The 17950-nt window shown below is 39.0% G+C and overlaps 1 protein-coding gene across 2 annotated transcripts in view; it reads left to right on the top strand.

Annotated features, from left to right (window-relative positions):
- Nucleotides 1-229: 229 nt before the first annotated feature.
- EDNRA (endothelin receptor type A) overlaps nucleotides 230-17950 on the top strand; it is a 39318-nt gene continuing 21597 nt past the window's right edge. Inside the window, exons 1-2 of one of the 2 annotated variants that reach the window (XM_038400902.2) lie at nucleotides 230-547; nucleotides 3488-3967. In XM_038400902.2, coding sequence (XP_038256830.1) covers nucleotides 3566-3967 — 402 coding nt within the window. In that variant the 5' untranslated portion in view covers nucleotides 230-547; nucleotides 3488-3565. The remainder of the gene's footprint in view (nucleotides 548-3487; nucleotides 3968-17950) is intronic. The other variant, XM_038400903.2, reaches the window with a different exon arrangement.

A 17950-nucleotide genomic window follows, 5' to 3' on the forward strand; every position in this document is an offset into this window, starting at 1 on the left:
AATCTTCAAGAGCCAATGTTTTCCCACTATGCTTATCTCTCTTATGCCTCCTATTTCGCTCTTTTGTCCAGTGTTTCAATGGACTGCCTGGGCTTCTTTAGCAGAAAGCTACTGTAGTGGATTTCTATGATCTATTGCTTAAATGAACCCAGCATATTAGGTTAACTCCATTTCAGGGAGGAAATGGTTAAACAACTCACTGTTCCCTTGTGCCCGGGAGGCAGCCTTTGTGTTTAACATTGGCAGGGTCTCAGTCTGGGCTGAAGGTTGGGGGGGGAATGGGGGAGGGGACAGAAAGAGGGGACGTTCTGACATCTCTGTCTCTCTGTCTCTCTCTTGCTGATACAGCGGAGGTGAAGATTTCCAATCCCACCCAGTCACATTGAGAAAGGAGTATTTGGTAAGGCTTCCCCAGAAGAAGCCACACTGAGGAAATTCTCAGCAGCAGCCTGAACTACACTTGGAGTGAGTTTGCAGTCTTCTATGCACGGAATTGGGGGCAGAAGCAGCTGTATGGTCCCTGGGTGAGAGCCTAGGGAGCTTCATGGTATGGTTTTAGCACTTATCCTTAACAAGTCATAAAGGGATTGGGTGATGATGATAAAAGTGTGTGTTAGTTATCAGGCATCTTATTTTACCTTTGCAATAAATATTTTTTTAAAAGTTTAAAATGTATAGAGCATATCAGATACCCAGTACTGAAGGGGAGTTGTGGATGGTAATTCTTTGCCACTTGCATTTTGGAATTGATCTTTTGACAGTGCTAAAAGGGAGGAAGTTTTCTTTTGTGTTGGAAGAAGGGAAAAGGGCAGATAACCCACAACCAACTACACTTTGTTTAGTGAGATCTAACTAGGAGAAAATTATTTTTTTCAGTACTTTTTATTGTAATTGCTTTGAAACTTCTGTCCTAGTTAAGTTTATTAGCTCCCATTTTAAACCTCATGTGTCTTTTGGCCTTTTTAATTTGATGAATTAAATGTTTACAAATCTCAATAGTGTTTAATCAATTAAACAATTCATTTCAAACTGCCCAGTTTGGTTTTGAAAATCTTGACATGGGGACTGTCCTAGCTTTACTCTCCCTAGCAGGATATTTATTGTTGGGAAGTTAGGAGTTTTATTCTCAGCGTCCCATGCTGGTTGTAAGGAATTTTGTGTACCATTGTGTTAGTGACACACTGACACCACATGCATATGGCCTGTAAATGCACAGAAATTCCTTAGCTATTCTAGATACTGAGATTACATAAATACAATGGGCTTTTATATTGTATTCTCACAGACAATTAACACAAGTATTATTATATTGCATGCAGTGGGGTGCTTGTGCACTGCTATTACACATCATAAGGGCACACTGAAAATACGCACATAGTAATGGAGGATTTGTCAGTGACTCCATATCTTGGAATATGTATATCATGAATCCATGTTCTTGGAATTAGTATATGGGAATTTTTTTTATTTTGATTTTCCTACCTCTTCAGGAAAAGTTTTGTCTTGGGTATTTTGTATATCATTCCTCATGTTGTTTGTATGACTACCATGTTGACATCACATTTATGTGGGATATAAGTAATATATCAAATTTGCATATAAAAAGTTCATAAATTGAGAAAGAGAAGGTTAGTGGCATGGTTTAAGCAAAGGACTAGGTATTAGAAAATCTGGATTCTATACCTGGCTGTATCACTGATTTACTGTATGAACAGGACAAGACACTGCAATTCTCAGTGACTTAGTTTTCCCCATTTGTAAAATTGTTGTAAAATTATTACGAAGTGCTTTAGAATCCTAAACTGAAAGCACTAAACCAGTGCAAAGTATTGCTAGTGGTCCTGAGACAACCAGTAGAACAAGCATTTTTAAAATAAATATCTTAGACAGATATCCAGTTAATTGGGTTTATGATCATATACATCGACTAATATAGTGGGCCGGATTATGATTTTAGCTACACCAGTGAAGCAGGTCAGAATTTGTACCACTGACAACAAACACAGGCACACATATACTCTATACAAAATACATGCATACAGACATTAGGGATGTGTATGCTTCTGTTACACACTCAAGACTCTTTACATACCACCTACTGGAATGGAAGAGCATAGTAGGCAGTAGTACTAAATATTTGTATTATGATAGTGCCCAAATGCCTGGTGTCAGTGAACTCTCATTGCTTTCTACTGTAAATTCTTCACTGTTATTCTGTTTAATAATCCTTTCGGGAAAAATAGAAGGGGAATCTCCACATTTCTGGAATTAATTAACTTAAAAGTACCTCTGCAACTCCTTCATTCAAGTTCTCCTAGTAATATTACGCAGCACTGGACTTTCAAATCTCCAGTTTGACTCAACACTGCCCTTGACTTTATCCTAGTTCACACAGAGATGTCTTGTGATAGTTCGTCACACTGAGCTGAAGGGAAGGGGAAAAAATCTTTGGGGCTTGAGAGTGTGCACTAAACTTCACAAAAGAGAATCCCGGAGTGGTCTCTATGACCTGAAGCATGATGCAGCATTACTAATATTAATGATAACCATCCTCCACTGCAGTAAGTAGGCCACAGACTTTTCTGTTACTCAGGGTCACACTTGTGGTGGAAGAATGTCCTACTACTGATATGCCCTTTAAAAGCAGCAGATTTCATGGGTTATTCCTTGGGATGTCATGCCAAGTATTTAGTATGCAATATCTATCATGTTTGCTTTTTATACAATTATAATTAACTTATCTACTGTTAACATCTGAACATGAGCTGCATGGGAATTCTGAAATATCCAGGATAAATTTCTACTAGCCTACTAGTATATGTAGCTGATTTAAAAGCATTAAGGGCCTGATCCAAAGTCTACTGAAGTCAATATTAGTCTCTCCATTTACTTCTGAGGGCTTTGGATCTGGCACTAAATGAACTACTTATTCATGAACTAGATTTGAAAATGATATATTCAGGGCTTTTAAATTTTAAAAGCCAGCTAATTATTATGGCAAAGAAAAATAGGTCTATAGCATCATTTTTTCAGTACACCAACAAATATTAAAACAAATAATAATAATACATTCTGGCCTTAAATAGAATTTATGAATTTAGTGTTGTGGCTTTGCTATTTAGCAGAACTCCAGCTATGGAAAAATTTAAATTTTTTTTTTATTAAAGTATCAGTAATGTTGCCAAGACACCCCATGCTGATTTACTCGACTGGGAAGCTTAAGTCTTGTGACAAAACTCTTATCCATCACTTGTTGTCTGGAATGCTTTATCCCTTATATAGACAAATACTCCTACACACTTTTGTGATATGGCAGGATTTCTTTAGCACTACCCCTCAGATGCCATGGGGATTTTCTGTCTCATTTTGTAATCTATTATTCAAGATAGTTTAGCTAGTATAAAAAACAAGCTGAACAAGCACTTCTTTTGAAATGAGAAATAAGATAATTGTTAATCTGTGTTTTCTTCATGTTTTCTCCATATAGGTGAAGAAGTAAGAAGGATCACACTAAAATATTGAAAGAACTATTTCATTGAATGTGCCTGCCATTCAAGACTTTAGGATGGAAACCTTTTGTTTAAGAGTCTCCTTGCTACTGCTTGTCACTGGATGTGTTCTCAGCGACAGTTCTGACAGATATTACACCAATCTGAGTGATTCTGGAAACTATTTGACCACCTACTCTGGAATAGAGCCCAGCTTACTCCTTACTACTAGCCGACCCATGGTACCCAACAAAACAAACTATTGCTCCCAACGGACTAAAATTGTTGACACTTTCAAATACGTTAACACAGTGATAGCTTGTATTATTTTCATCGTTGGATTGGTTGGGAATGCAACTTTGCTGAGGATCATTTACCAGAACAAGTGTATGAGGAATGGCCCCAATGCGCTGATAGCTAGCCTGGCACTAGGAGATCTTATCTATATTGTCATTGATATTCCTATCAATGTATATAAGGTAGGAAGCAGCAACGGGTACAGTTTAACTGCTGTTCTTTAACAAGGTCACAACGTATCAGTGTGTTTGTTTCTAATTACTGCTTTTCCATTTATTAATTATAAAGGAAAGGGAAATGTAACTCAGTCTATGTTCAAAAGCAAACGTCAAGCTATCATTTTTAGGTTTCTCCTTATGATGATAAAATGTATTCTCTTTTGCAAGTTATTCTGACCTACCATAGCAAGGTGTGTCCTTGTGTATTTAGCAGCAACTGGTTACAAATAAAATACAACAGAATTTGATTTTGGATGGTGTCCTTCAAACAACTAGCTGAGGACAGAATTAAACAAATGAAGGGAGCAGCTTTTGAAAAGACGGCTGTTCTCTTTATGGATCAGATTGATAGCTACTGTTTGGGGAACATATCCTATTCTTCCTTTGTTTATACAAAAAATATTTCCCTTGATTTACACAGTCTTTATGTGATGATTTAATAGCCTTTCTAGAATGTCAATAGAGTTGAGTGGTAGGGCTTGAATTTAACATTCATTCATGGCAGAGGCTCAAATCAGTTTATGATTGTTAAGGCCACTTATACATCAGAATAGTGTTTAAATACTGTTTGGCTGCTGGATTTGTCAAAATACATGAAGGATTATAAACAATTCTTTTAAATGTAACTAAATTACTCAGTGCAGCCTTGATTTAATATATAACTAAGCAAACCCACAAAAGGCTTATATTGAATTGTAAATTTACTGGCCCAAATTTGACCATAAACTTGCAGAATTATATCATATGATTATATTGGGCCCAAAGAGGTCTAGACTTCATTGATATATGCTGTGGGTTGGAAGGACAGAACTACAATTAGAAATAGATTTTAAAAGAAACATTTTTTTAATTAAGCAAAAGACTCCTGTGGGCCCTAATATAACTGCTGTTGATGTGAATAAGAACAGGATTTTATCTTGGTTATTTTTCATGGGGATCAAAATATTTGGCTGATCTTGAAACTTGCCTGAATGTGTTTTAGAAACCCTTGAAATATGTTTGTAAAGTATTTCTCACTTTAGCCTTGTGAGCCAGGAAAGCAAACACACTGCTGAGATTATTATGACTATTCCTTCCCTCGGACCTCAAACAAGGCATAATATTATAAAATAGTGGCTTTCAACCTTTTTTTCATTTGTGGGCCCCTAAAAACTTTTGAACACAGGTGTGGGCCCCTTTGGAAATCTCAGACATAGCCTGCAGACCCCCAGGGGTCTCCGACCACAGGTTGAAAACCACTGTTCTATGATAACAACAACTTTTCACGAACCTCTTAGACGTAATCTGTGAACCCCCAACTGTCCATAAACCACAGGTTGAAAACCATTGTTATAAAATAAACAATTTATCCTCCAAAGATTTTGGCAAATTTCTGATTTTGTTCACACTCACATATATATCTTTTTTCATTAATAAAATATATAGTAAATGTTTGCCTATTAGGGCTTAAAATGGGTTTTAAAATAAAAAGAAAATAGCTCAGATTTTGAAAATCTCTCTCTCTAGAAATGTATACTATGAATTATAACTAGTGGCATAACTATAATACAGTTGTACAAACCACAAGGCTATAAGAAATTCTACTTTTTTTTTATAAAACTAATCAAATATATGTGTATATGTATGAAATAAGACACAGGGCCTGTTTCTGATCTCACTTACACTGGTATAAATAAGAGGTTATTAAGTTAATAGCATTACCCTGGTTTTAAACCAGTGAGATCAGAATCAAGCCAAAGTCATGGTCATAAAAACACGTGTTGTATTAGAAGCTGGTAGCAACTACAGTGGATGAAAATTTTCCATTAAAATTGTTTTTCAATGGAAAGTGCAAATTCTGAAAAATTGAAATCTTCTGTGGCAAAATTTTAAGTTTTCCAAAAATGTTCAATTTTCCATTGGGAAAATCAAAATGAAATATTTTGTTTCAGGCTGAGCTGACCCAAATCAAAATATTTTAGCTAATCTAATAGACTCTAAAGGTTTAGATTTGGGTCAGTTTGACATTAATATACATCTGCCTGAGCTGCTTTAGTGCCTTATGGGAGATGTAATTCAGGTGCCTCATGCTCCCATTCTTCTCTATGGGCTGGACTTGGTGGCTGGACTACGTTCTATATGATCTCTAGAGATCATATAGATCTCTTTCTCTGGTTGAACTGCCATGGTGCATCTTAGAATAATTTCTATGTTCTGCTTTTGCCTGAGATGGAATTTTACTGGAAAGTTTCAGCAGAAGTGGTACAGGTGTTTTGAGAATGAGTTTAGAGGTAATTTTGATAATATCAAAAATTTTCCTCAAGCTATTTTTTAAAGAGCTCTAGCGCCTCCTTGACTTAGAGCATGAACTTGAAATTTGGGAGGAGGATAGTCCTGGATCAGAGGAGCTACCTTTTGCCAGTTTTATGAAAATTGATTGAAATGTAGTCAAGCTACAAGCTAGAGAAACTTGTCATTTTTAGATGCATCGTAGAACCTGTTAGAGATTTGTTCATTAACTTTCTAAATATTCCATTATTGTGTGCAGTGTAGGTGTAGCCATGTCAGTTCCAGGATATTGGAGGGACAAGGTGGGTGAGGTAATATCTTTTATTGGACCAACTTCTGTTGGTGAGACAGACTAGCTTTCGAGCCACACAGAGCTCTTCTTCAGACCTGAGATGAGCTCTCTGTGGCTCGAAAGCCTGTCTCTCTCACCAATAGAAGTTGGTCCAATAAAAGATATTACCCACCCTATATCTCTGAATATTTCATTGGCACTATGCATGCTTGCTGGCCCTGCTGTATCTCATGCATCATTCTAAAGCAGCCACACAGAATACAAACAAAATGACCCTAGCTCACCCTATCAAAATACCCTTTTGGCACTGTGGAAAAAATAGTATATAATCATGTAATTAAAGACTGTCGTTGAAATCCTGGCCCCACTGAAGTCAGTGGGAGTTTTGCTATTTACTTTTCTGGGGCTAGGATTTCAACCAGTGTTCAATTCATACACAAAGGGAGCAGAATTAAAGTTGCATTAAAGTAAATTCTCCCACTTCTTAAATTTTGAGTGCTTGACTTTGCAACCTGAATAAGTTTTTGAAATATAATATATTATATATTTCTGTCCCTGAAGTGTACTATCAGTTGGCTGAGAAGCTTTTATTAGAACTGAGCACCTTGGCAATTCCCCTAACAAATGTTAATGTTATTATAGCACATTTTTAATATAAACCATTCCATGACTTTAAAAACACATGGTGATATTACTGGTCAAAGGAAGAGTTGTTTTTAAATAGTAACTACTTCTAAAAGTAATGTTCTACTTTATAATTTAGTTTAAAATACGCTCTGTCTTTAGGACATACAGGAATCCTAACATCCACAGCAGCATTTAACTGCATTCTGACAGCTGCAACTCATGGCATCTTCTTTGGGACCTGCTGAAAATATTATTGGAATTTGGAAATGGATGTGCTTAGTTTTTAATGAAAAATCAGAATTCAAAGAAACAGAGTTTGCTTTCTTCCTCGCGGGTCAAACAGCAGTTTAAAGGTTTTCTGCACTTAGTTTTGATCTAAATTTTAAGGGTCTATATTTCAGAAGTCAGCTTCATGCTGAGCCATATAAATTTCAGCAAAGCCAGACCAGTTTGAGTTGGAGGCACCAGAACGGTTTTCTGCTGGTAGATAGTATTAATTGCTTCCATTACAAATTAATATAACACAATTGTTTATGTATAAATGATTTCAAATGTTTTGTAAATTATAGATCTGATCCTGCACTGGTTAGTCAGACAAACTGCCCAGGACATCAGAGTGAAAACATTTATCAAGATAATAAGACTTCCACAGTTAGGTAACCGGATAAAAATATATAAGAGATAGACATTTTCATGATTCAAGACATAAACCATACACTAACTGACTGGGCCTAAGAATAAGCTTCCTCTATGGGCAGGTTATTTCATTATTGTTTGCTGTATCAAAATCTGTTTCTTTTGTGTTTCTTTGCATTTATAAGGCATATGGAATCATGAAAATATAAATTAACCTAAATGTATTATAGTCATAAAATGTAAATTTCAAATATAGCAAATCTACTAATTGCCAGTTACACACAATCATAAAAAGTGAAGAATATATTCAGAACTTGGGTATATTTTTCCATAAACCTAATCAAAATGCTAGAAAGTGGTTTCCAGGAAATCAGTTATGGGATTTACTCTCACAATCTGAACCTTTATCTCTTCTTGAAGAGTCCACCACTATATTACCAATTGAGATCCTTCCCCTAATTCGCAGTTTAAACTAATTAAATGTGAAGCAATACTGCAAACAGACATAGTGGAGCCATATATCAGCTAAGGATCTGGTCCTTTATATTTAAGTTATTTTCTAAACCTGCCTTGTCAGGAAGATGGACTCAAATATCTTCTAAGACTTTTTTGTCTCCAACTACTATTACCCTATAACCTCTTTTCCTCATGACTGCTTCCCCATAAGGATTTACAAAAATGTTCTAGACATTAGCAATATTCACTAATTGGCCTGAGCCCTAACAGACTGAAGCACTGGTTTTAAGACAACTTTTAATTTTGTTTTTAATCAAATTTCTATTGTGTTTACACTGCTTGGGCCCAAATCTCCCTGCAGAGGGATCCCTTCCTGATGCCTACAAGTCCATGAGAGTTACTTGTATCCAGTAAGGGAATAAAAAAAACTATCACTATTTTTTGTAAAAAATTGCTGGAGCAGTGAACATAACATGTAAAATATGGCAAAGTGTTCAGGATTGAGTAATATTTGATAGGGGTTGAAATAGGATTTCATAAATATTTATTATTAAAACATAAATTAAATAGTCTAATGCAACCTAGCTTCCCTGAAAAGCATTAAGTTACAATTTTAACATGAGCTCACCTTCCACCCTGTTTTTAATGTGTACTTAAAACAAAGATCTGATCATTCAAATCTAACCAAGGAAATAAGGTTGATGTATGACTCCTTGCCTTACATTTAATAGTTTTAACTCTCTGGACCATTAGGTTACATACAAATAACTGAGACCAAACTGGCCCGTTCTGTACCTTTCTTCTTTAGATCTGATTAACAGGGTATTTTTCATATTCATTTCATTGATGGTGAAGTCAATGACCCCAATCCAGAGAGCTCATATAATATCTCCAGTGCTCAAGCTGAACAAAAGGGTGTTATCTTTTATGGACTGAGGTTTTCTGTTGGTAGGTTCATATCCTAGTCACACCAGCATCCAAACCTCAGCGGTTCGTGTAGAGTAGCATTAGGCGGAGTCTTGTGAATGGCACGCCTCTGGTAAATAGCATGTGACCAGTCTGTGGTAAATAGCATGAAATCTCTGCCTTTTTCTTTCTGCTGAATGAAGTCTTATGTTGCAGCACTCCTAGCCATTAGCATTTTTGGGCAGCAAAAAGTCTGAATGTGGGGTGAGGAGCTAAACCAACCTATCCCCACCTAATGCACAAGGATTTAATTACAAGTCACAATGTTTAACAGTTTGGTACACTTAGCTGGGTTTTTTTTTACCATCACAATTAATATGGATAATAATGAAACAAAATGGACCTGATCTTATCGTCCTTCTAAGCAAGTAGCATCCACTGAAGTCTACAGGACTTTCGTGTGCAAAAGGGGTGTAGGACCAAACCCACTGCAAACATAAATCTAAACCCCACCATCCATACTCAGGTGAGAAACTCCAATTTAAAGCAGGATTTCGCCCATGTGCAATACATGTTTTCCATTAAATATTAGCTCCTTCAAGGGTAGATTGCATACAGATTGCATCTGAACTTCCACTCTGTTCAGATCAGTGATTTTAAGAAGTAGTGGCTTGGTACCTGCAAGTTACGCAGAACTCAGTACATTAATGGTAAGAATGTTCCTGAGTCTGGGTGTCTGGGAGAGGAGGGGCAAAATGAGTCTTCCTTTCCTGATGCCCACATGCAATGGCCAGGTACAAAAGCAGTCCTGAGAGGATACAGGAATTGTTCCATCCTAACATACCTGGTGGCACAAATCATCCCAAATAGGGTTAATAGGGGCCAAGAAGAGACAGAAACAAGGACCTTCTCACCCAGCACATAACCAATTCCTCCTTGCCCTTCCTTCTAATATATGGCGTTTGTGGATCTGTAGTGCATTGATCAGTGTAGTAGCTAGATGCCCTAGGTATAACAAGAATGTTTTAGAATGTTCTCTCTGTTCCTTCTTCAATCAGCTGAAATAGACAGATAACAAGGGAGTGTTCTGACTGTGCATATCTAGGGTTCACGAGTTCTGCAGTAGTTCATTAGCAATACTGTCACTCTCCTTTAGCAACATACAAAAGGCAACACAATTGGAAATAAAATAAAAGAGGCATTTTGCCCAGGGATTGGGAAAAAAATCTTTTCAACAAACCACCATGCACACAAACATACCTAACAGATAATTCCTCTGAAGAAGAGCAGCACAGCTTGAAGTACAGTACACCTCAAAAGAGGACATTTGCCAATACCACAGACCAAATAAAAACAACAACTAATCATACTGTGTAAACAATAGAAATACCACAAGGGAGATGTCTAGAATTGTAAGGAATGCTTTACCACTATGCAGACTTTGTAAAATAATAGTACAAGAATTTTAAAGACAAACTCAAAAACTTTTACCTGCTGTTTGCTTCAGAACCAGGCATTTGTTATCTGAGCTTTCAGAATCTCTGTGAAATGTAACCCTTCTGCTTCACAGTGAGGCCTGTACAGCCCCATCCATAGTTATATCTCACTGCCTAAGTGGGAAGAAAAAAACTAGGAATCCAAGGATATTATTGCCAGAGGCCCTGTTGCTCACTCCCACCTCTGCTGAGCAGGACAAAGGGGAGTAAAAGCCGCAGAAAAAACTGTGATGGGACAGTGCAGAGGGGAGAAAATGAAATGGCTTTGCTGATACTCCCTACCTCTCCACAGGACCTTTCACCCCTCACAAAAAAATTGCATTGCCCATTGTCCTCGCAGAAAATCGAAAAGGAGGGAGGAGCAAAACTAACAATATGCTCCCCACAAAGAATTGCTAAAGAACTGCAGTTTGCACTGTGGAGAGTTAGTGTTGTTTGAAGCTCCATGCTTTCTGATTCCCTATAACGGGGGTTCTCAACCTTTTTTTTTCTGAGGCCCCCATCAACATGCTATGAAAACTCCACAGCCTACCTGTGCCACAATAACTCGTTTTCTGAATATAAAAGCCAGGGCTGGCTATAGGGGGTAGCAAGCAGGGAAATGGCCTGAGGCCCCACGCCACAGGAGTCCTGGCAAAGCTACATTGCTCAGACTTCGGCTTCAGCCCCGGAGGGTGGGACTCAGAACCATGGGCCTCAATCCCATGTGATGAAGCTTCGGCTTTCTGCCCTGGGCCCCCCAAGTCTAACATGTCTAACATTGGCCCTGCTTGGTGGCCCCCCTGAAACCTGCTCAGGGCCCCCCAAGGGTTCCCAGACCCCTAGTTGAGAATGACTGACCTATAAAACATAAGGGGAGACAACCAGTGATAGCATACTGGCCAGAAGTGGCTGGTGGAGGACCAGAGAGACATGTAGAGGGAGTCCCAACACATAGCTGGCTGGGTATCTGCAATATTGAGGCTTGGGATAGCTTGGGTCCCAGACTAACTCCCTTTCTCTCGTCCATACTCCAACACTAACCTCACCAGGGGGAGGGTGCACCAGGACTGTGGCTCTTGAAGAGCTAAAGATATTTTATATTAGTTTGTCCCCTTCCATCCAGTTTTGGGCAGGAGAGAAATAAGGGCCAAAATCATCTTCTTTTACTATACAAACAGCAGAGTTGCAAGCAAAAATGTCACATTGTTCTGCTTCAAGTTGCATGGTTCATTTCAAGGGTTTTGAGACTTTCTCAAAATAAGGGCCATATTAGCAAGTTGCGACAAGCAGATTGCAGTCCCAGAAGTACAGTCATTGGAGAGTACGATGCATAACAAAGCTCCATCTAGATATCTTCACTAAGGGGCAAATCCAGCCCTACCTCCACAGCAACAAAGGGTCCTTTGGCCATGGTACCTATGCAATTCTACTGCATAAGGGGAAAGTGTGCTACATAAAAAGCACACACCCTCTGTTAAACAGAGCTCAGCTTCAAGAGAGCACGAGGTCATGCTGCCAAGTCCAAGTTGACATGCTCTGAAAAATGGCATCCTCCATGTGGTGTAACCTTACATGTACCATGTGTATGAGGTCACACTGGCAGGGGAGGGCCTACACTGTTCCTAGAAATACTGGAATGTCTGGTTTTCTGGGGATGTGGCAGTGGCCACCTGCACCTACAGAGCAGCTCAGAGCAATTTCACATCGAGTATCCAATGCAGCCCATGTACTTGGCTCTAGGTTCAAGATTTTCCTATGTGCATATGTACTGTTGTATACACATGTAGGAGGACTATAACATTCTGTCTCTTATACTGTAAGTTGCTTGGGACCTGGACTAGGTGCCTGGGTCTTTATCTGTATTTCATACAGCAGCTAGCACACTAATGGTGCTTAACAAATAGCAAGAACAGCAAAGTAAAACCAACAGGGTGACATTTAAAAATCATTCCAATGGAATGTTCTCAACACTTCTTCCTTGTTTGTGTCAATTCTCCAAAATCCGGGTGGAGAGGCTGTTGTAAGAAGAGAGGGGGATACTCTGGAAGTTGTGGCTGGTTGGTCAATTTTTCAGAATACCAAGAGTAGAACCTTGACATCTCAGTTTCTGATTTCAGTGTAAAAATATGTTGCTGACGACACTCTGTTCTCTCAAAGGAATTGCACCATAGATTGATTTTACAGACTATCCTGTGGCTGTGAAATGCACAAGGGGAAAACATGTTTCTTTTGGGAAGTCTCCTGTCCTGAAACCTTGGAGACTTTACTAATGGTATTGCAAAAGCAGAATCCATTCGATGGTGGGCCTTAAAACTTAGGTCGACATAGCTACAGCGATCAAGGGTAAAAAAATCCACATCCCTGAGCGCTGTAGCTGTGCCGTCATAACCACAGTGTAAACTCACGTATGGCAATGAAAGAATTCTTCCATTGACCTAGCTACCATCGCTTAGGGAGGTGTGGTTCCAACGGTGACAGGGAAATCCCTTCTGTTGCTGTAGGCTGTGTCTACACTAGTGAGTTATGCTGGCATAGCTGTGGTGCTGTAGATGTGTCCCTATAGTTCCTGTGCTGGAGACGTGGCCTGTATTATGGAGTGTCAGAATACCCGGCCTGTATTATGGAGTGTCAGAATACCTGGAGAGATACTGAGCCTGATTCTCCACTGTCTTGTTCCTTTGAGTGCCATTTTGATTAGGTAGCATTATACATCCACTTTGCGCAGACTATATAACATGCAATGCAGTGGAATATCAGGCTCAGTGGGTGTGATTTTTATCTCATGCCCATGTAAATCAGAAGTAACTTCATTAAAATCAATGGGTCCAAATGTCCCATGCAAAGAATATGAGTAATTCGTACTGAAGTTTTCAGGAGCTACTTGTACCCTAAAGGGAAAATATAGGGCATTGGATTTGCAGTGGTGTAAAACTAATGCAAGTGCTAGCAGGATCAGACCTACTGATTCTAAAGATATTTGAAGAGGAAAAATCTGACACCTTATCCAAAGGCAAGCAATGAATGCATAAGCGGGGATGAATAATAATGGAAACTACCCACCAAAATAATTGCAAAATTCATCTGAAAAATTAAATAAATTAATTCTGATTCCAGTGATTTTTATTAAAATCAACTTAAAAGGGATGTATAATGATTCAGTACTAGTGTTACTTCAGTTAAGAAAAATATAGAAAGGACAAAACAAAAGGAATAAAATATTTTTCATCTTGCGAAAGGAGAGATTCCTGGGGTATCAGGAGGAAGTGTACATGCTGCAACTATGACAGGGTCTCACTGTGAAAACCAGGGACTAAATGAACCTTTTTCAAGTACAAGACTTTTCTTTTTGATGCCAATATTTTCTTTGCAGTGGCAGAGTTTCAGATAGTCACTACAAAGTGCACATTCGTTTCCATTGCTTGAAATATGCTGGGGCCATGTACGATGCAAATAAAAGACTTTCTTTCTACTAACTCTTAAGTGTTAACTATAATGGTAAATAAATGTTTTGATGGCTAAGGGGATTGATAACAGCATGCAAGCCTTTCTCCTTGACAGTGCCACTTCAAATCCTACCTTCCGCAGTAGGAAGTGCAAGCAATAGTTATTTGGCCCAGATCCAAACACTGAGAGTCTGGAATCAAAACCTAGATCTGAATTTTGCAATTGGAGCCATGTCTCCATAATTGGCTGAGCAATTATCTTGTGGGGCATTGGAACTTGAAATCTTACAGATTAGGCCCTTTCATTTCTAGCAGCTGTTCTGTGGCCTCTGAAATGAATTGAAGGCCTCAGCCAAGAGAAGAGTTATTGAGAAAAAACAAATATATACCTGGCAAATATTTGTTGGAGTACTGCCATTCCATATAGAATAGATTCTTGCTGGCTGTAGTAAAGTGCTCATCAAGAAGTTAACTGGGCTACTCAGAGTATAATGACTGGGAGCCAGACTCCACCCCTCCCTGTTTAATAAGATGGGAGGGTAGGTGGAGTGTGTTTCTTGTGCACATAATGATCCCTTTACAAAACTGGGGCTTGTAGTTTGTTAAATACATTCTGTAAGTTCAGCTGGAATCAGAGGAACTGGTCAATAACTTGCTGGTGAAACTTCATCCTATCATTCATTATTCTTTACAATGGTTCAAGCACAAATCCGAGTTAAGGTTGGTACTTAGGGTGTATGTTTTCATCAAAGTGGGAAACCATTGGAAAGATGACAGCATTTTGTCTGCTGTGGTTTGGTTAAATACAAGAATGCTGCTTTACAGATCACACCTGAAAGTGCTGAGCATTGCCTGGGGAAGGTGAAGTGCTCAGCACCCTGTGGAATCATGCCTTTAGTATAATAGCAAGTGAAACCAAACTTATATTCTAACCTCTCCAGAAGTAGGGGGTACTGAGACCTGGGATTTTGGTCTGGGGCCCTCTCTCTCTCTAGTATTTATATATTTTATATACAGTTACAGGAACAAAATATTCCTGTTAAAACTATACATATCGAATGATGCCTCTTACCATTCAACTTGCAGTTACATGATCAACTTCCTTCAGATGTGAAAGATTTGGATTTATAGAGAAACATGTCATTGGCCTTAAACAATGTAAATGTTTGAATGGGCTGAAAGATATGAACTATCAAAATATCTCTCAAAATCTGAGTAATCCAATTAGAACATGGAGGTGGGCCTGAAATGAAGGAAAGCAGATGCTCCACACACACACACTGATTTTTTTCAAATGTTTGAAGGGGCACTTTTAAAAAAAAACTATTATGTGCCAAAAAACATAAATAGAAGCAATCCAAGTAGAAGTATTCTGAGTGACTGTGGCGGATGGGTATAAACTGGGGCAAAATTTCAATGGACCAGATCAGAACTTATCCTTAAAGGACGGATGAATACCTAATTGCTCAGTATTCAATGAATACTGAATATTTTGCTGTGTCATGAAAACTTTTCCCACTCAACAGTCAGTAGCTCTGACAACCACAAGCTGTGAATTTTAATTTAGAAATACTAGATAAGTAGCCTGTACTATAAGTAAGATTAAACCAGATGTAAATTTTGCTGACCCCATAGGAATATTTAATATATAATTTGTCATATTCTGATTAAATAGTTTTTAACAATTGAAACATATTAATAGAGAGAAAAAAAGTGTTTAACTTGGATGTCACAATGCAGAGCTATTACCAGTGTCTATTCTGTAATTCTGCTGCTGCAGAATTTGGTGCCACATTCACCCACACATGCTGCAGAATTGTGCTCCAAAATCTCAGCTTTCATTTTTAAAAAAAAAAGGGTTCTAAGCCATATGGCTGCAAAGATAACTTTCAGATGCATCCGATGAAGTGAGCTGTAGCTCACGAAAGCTTATGCTCAAATAAATTTGTTAGTCTCTAAGGTGCCACAAGTACTCCTTTTCTTTTTGCGAATACAGACTAACACGGCTGCTACTCTGAAATCTTTCAGAAAATGTATTTACTATATGCCAAAGTAGTAGAGTCTATCCAAGTACGCAGACAGTCCGAAACAGAAACTGGGTGTTGACTCTGAAACCTAATGACATTGATTGTCAACATTATTAACTATTTTACTGCTTATTATGTTAGAAAAAGCATTCAGATAATATGCTTATCCCAATATATTAAGCTGCCTCCTGCATTTCCCAGGTAGTAAAACTTCCAACTATCAAAACTTTGAGCTTCCCCCACCCACTTCCCATCCAGCTTCTAAAATGCAGTCAGGGCTGGCCTTACCATGAGATGAACTGAGGCGGCCGCCTCAGGTGCCAGACTGTGGGGGGCGCCACTAGGACCTAAAGTGTAGAAAATTGTGTCTGCTGCTGTTGCATATGTATTCTCTCTGCTCTAGATGCATAGAGATGATGGAATGCTGTGCTGGAGGAAGGAGGCCACAAGAGACATAACAGGCAGGCAGGAGAAAAGGTGAGAGGGAATAACAGAAAGCAGCAGGAGCTGCAGGGAGAGAGACAAGGAGGAGCCTCTTATGTACTTCTCTAGCACCCCAGGAGCCTGGACTGATTAACACCAGCTTCTCAGGGAGCTTCCTGTTTCCTGCTGCTTCCCTGAACCCATTTCAGGAAAACAGGTAGTCAACTGCAGTAGTAGGAGTCAGTTAGGCCCTTAAGACACTGACATCTTCCCTCACACAGGCCCAGCTACCAGCCTGCTTATTTGTCCCCTTCAATTGAGTGTTGAGAGCCACTATAGCTGACACAGAACAGCAGTCATGAGTGAAAGAAGAAAACGCCCCTCTGGGGCAGCATTCAGAAAAAGAAAGCAAGCAAAGGAAGCTTTTCTACGTAAGCAGGAAGGAGCTCTCCTGAGATACATAGACACAAACATTCACAGTGAGCCTTCTGGCCCCAGTGAGGATGTGAGTGGTGAGGAGATGCCTGATCTTCCAGTTAGAGTGCAGGTGACCTGGCAGCTACTGCAGCATCCAGATCTCCATCTCAAATGGATGTAACCATGTATATTCCTGAAGAAAACTGTAGATCAGAGAAGAGTATGGTGGAGGCGCAAGAAACAGCTGCTGCTGAGTTTAGTTCCTTAAGTCTAGCTGATCCAACTGTGGACCCCCTTGAGCAGTAGCCTGAGGGACTTCCTTGTACTTCATGGGCCACAGCAAGTGAAAAATTTCATGTTCCCCAAAGACAATGAAAATAGAAGTTTCCATCCAACACATTACTGGCGTGAAATTCCCAATGATGACAAAGTGGAGAGGTCGTGGCTTATGTACTCAAAAACCCAGAATGCTGCATACTGTTTTTGTTGCAAACTCTTCCAGTCTAATGTTCCAGCCACATTGCATTCTACAGGAACAAAGGACTGGAAAAAACTGGCTAGAAATCTGGCATGCCATGAGGAGGCAGCAAATCACCAGAGAGCATTCCATAGGTGGAAAGAGCTTGAGATGAGACTAAGGTATGTTACCCATAACAGTGTTATAGTATAACGAAGGCTTGGTTAACACAGGCTTGGTTAACAAAGGCTTATCATAACACTCTTATGGTAAACTGATGCACAGAGCCAGGCAGTGACTTGCCCAGTTTGCACAGCAGTCAGGGCAGAGCTGGGAATAGAACTAAGGAGTCATGATTCTCAGTCCTGTGCTCAAAACAGCTACATACACACCTTCCCTTTACCAACATTGATGGTCATCCACATCATATGTGGATTCCGGAATGTAATCTTGAAAAAAATGACAGTCCAAATTACTAACCAGATAATCAAGGTGGATAGTAGAATTGATGGCCTGG

The sequence above is a fragment of the Dermochelys coriacea genome, chromosome 4, assembly GCF_009764565.3.
Source record: "Dermochelys coriacea isolate rDerCor1 chromosome 4, rDerCor1.pri.v4, whole genome shotgun sequence".
Classification (NCBI taxonomy): Eukaryota; Metazoa; Chordata; order Testudines; family Dermochelyidae; genus Dermochelys; species Dermochelys coriacea.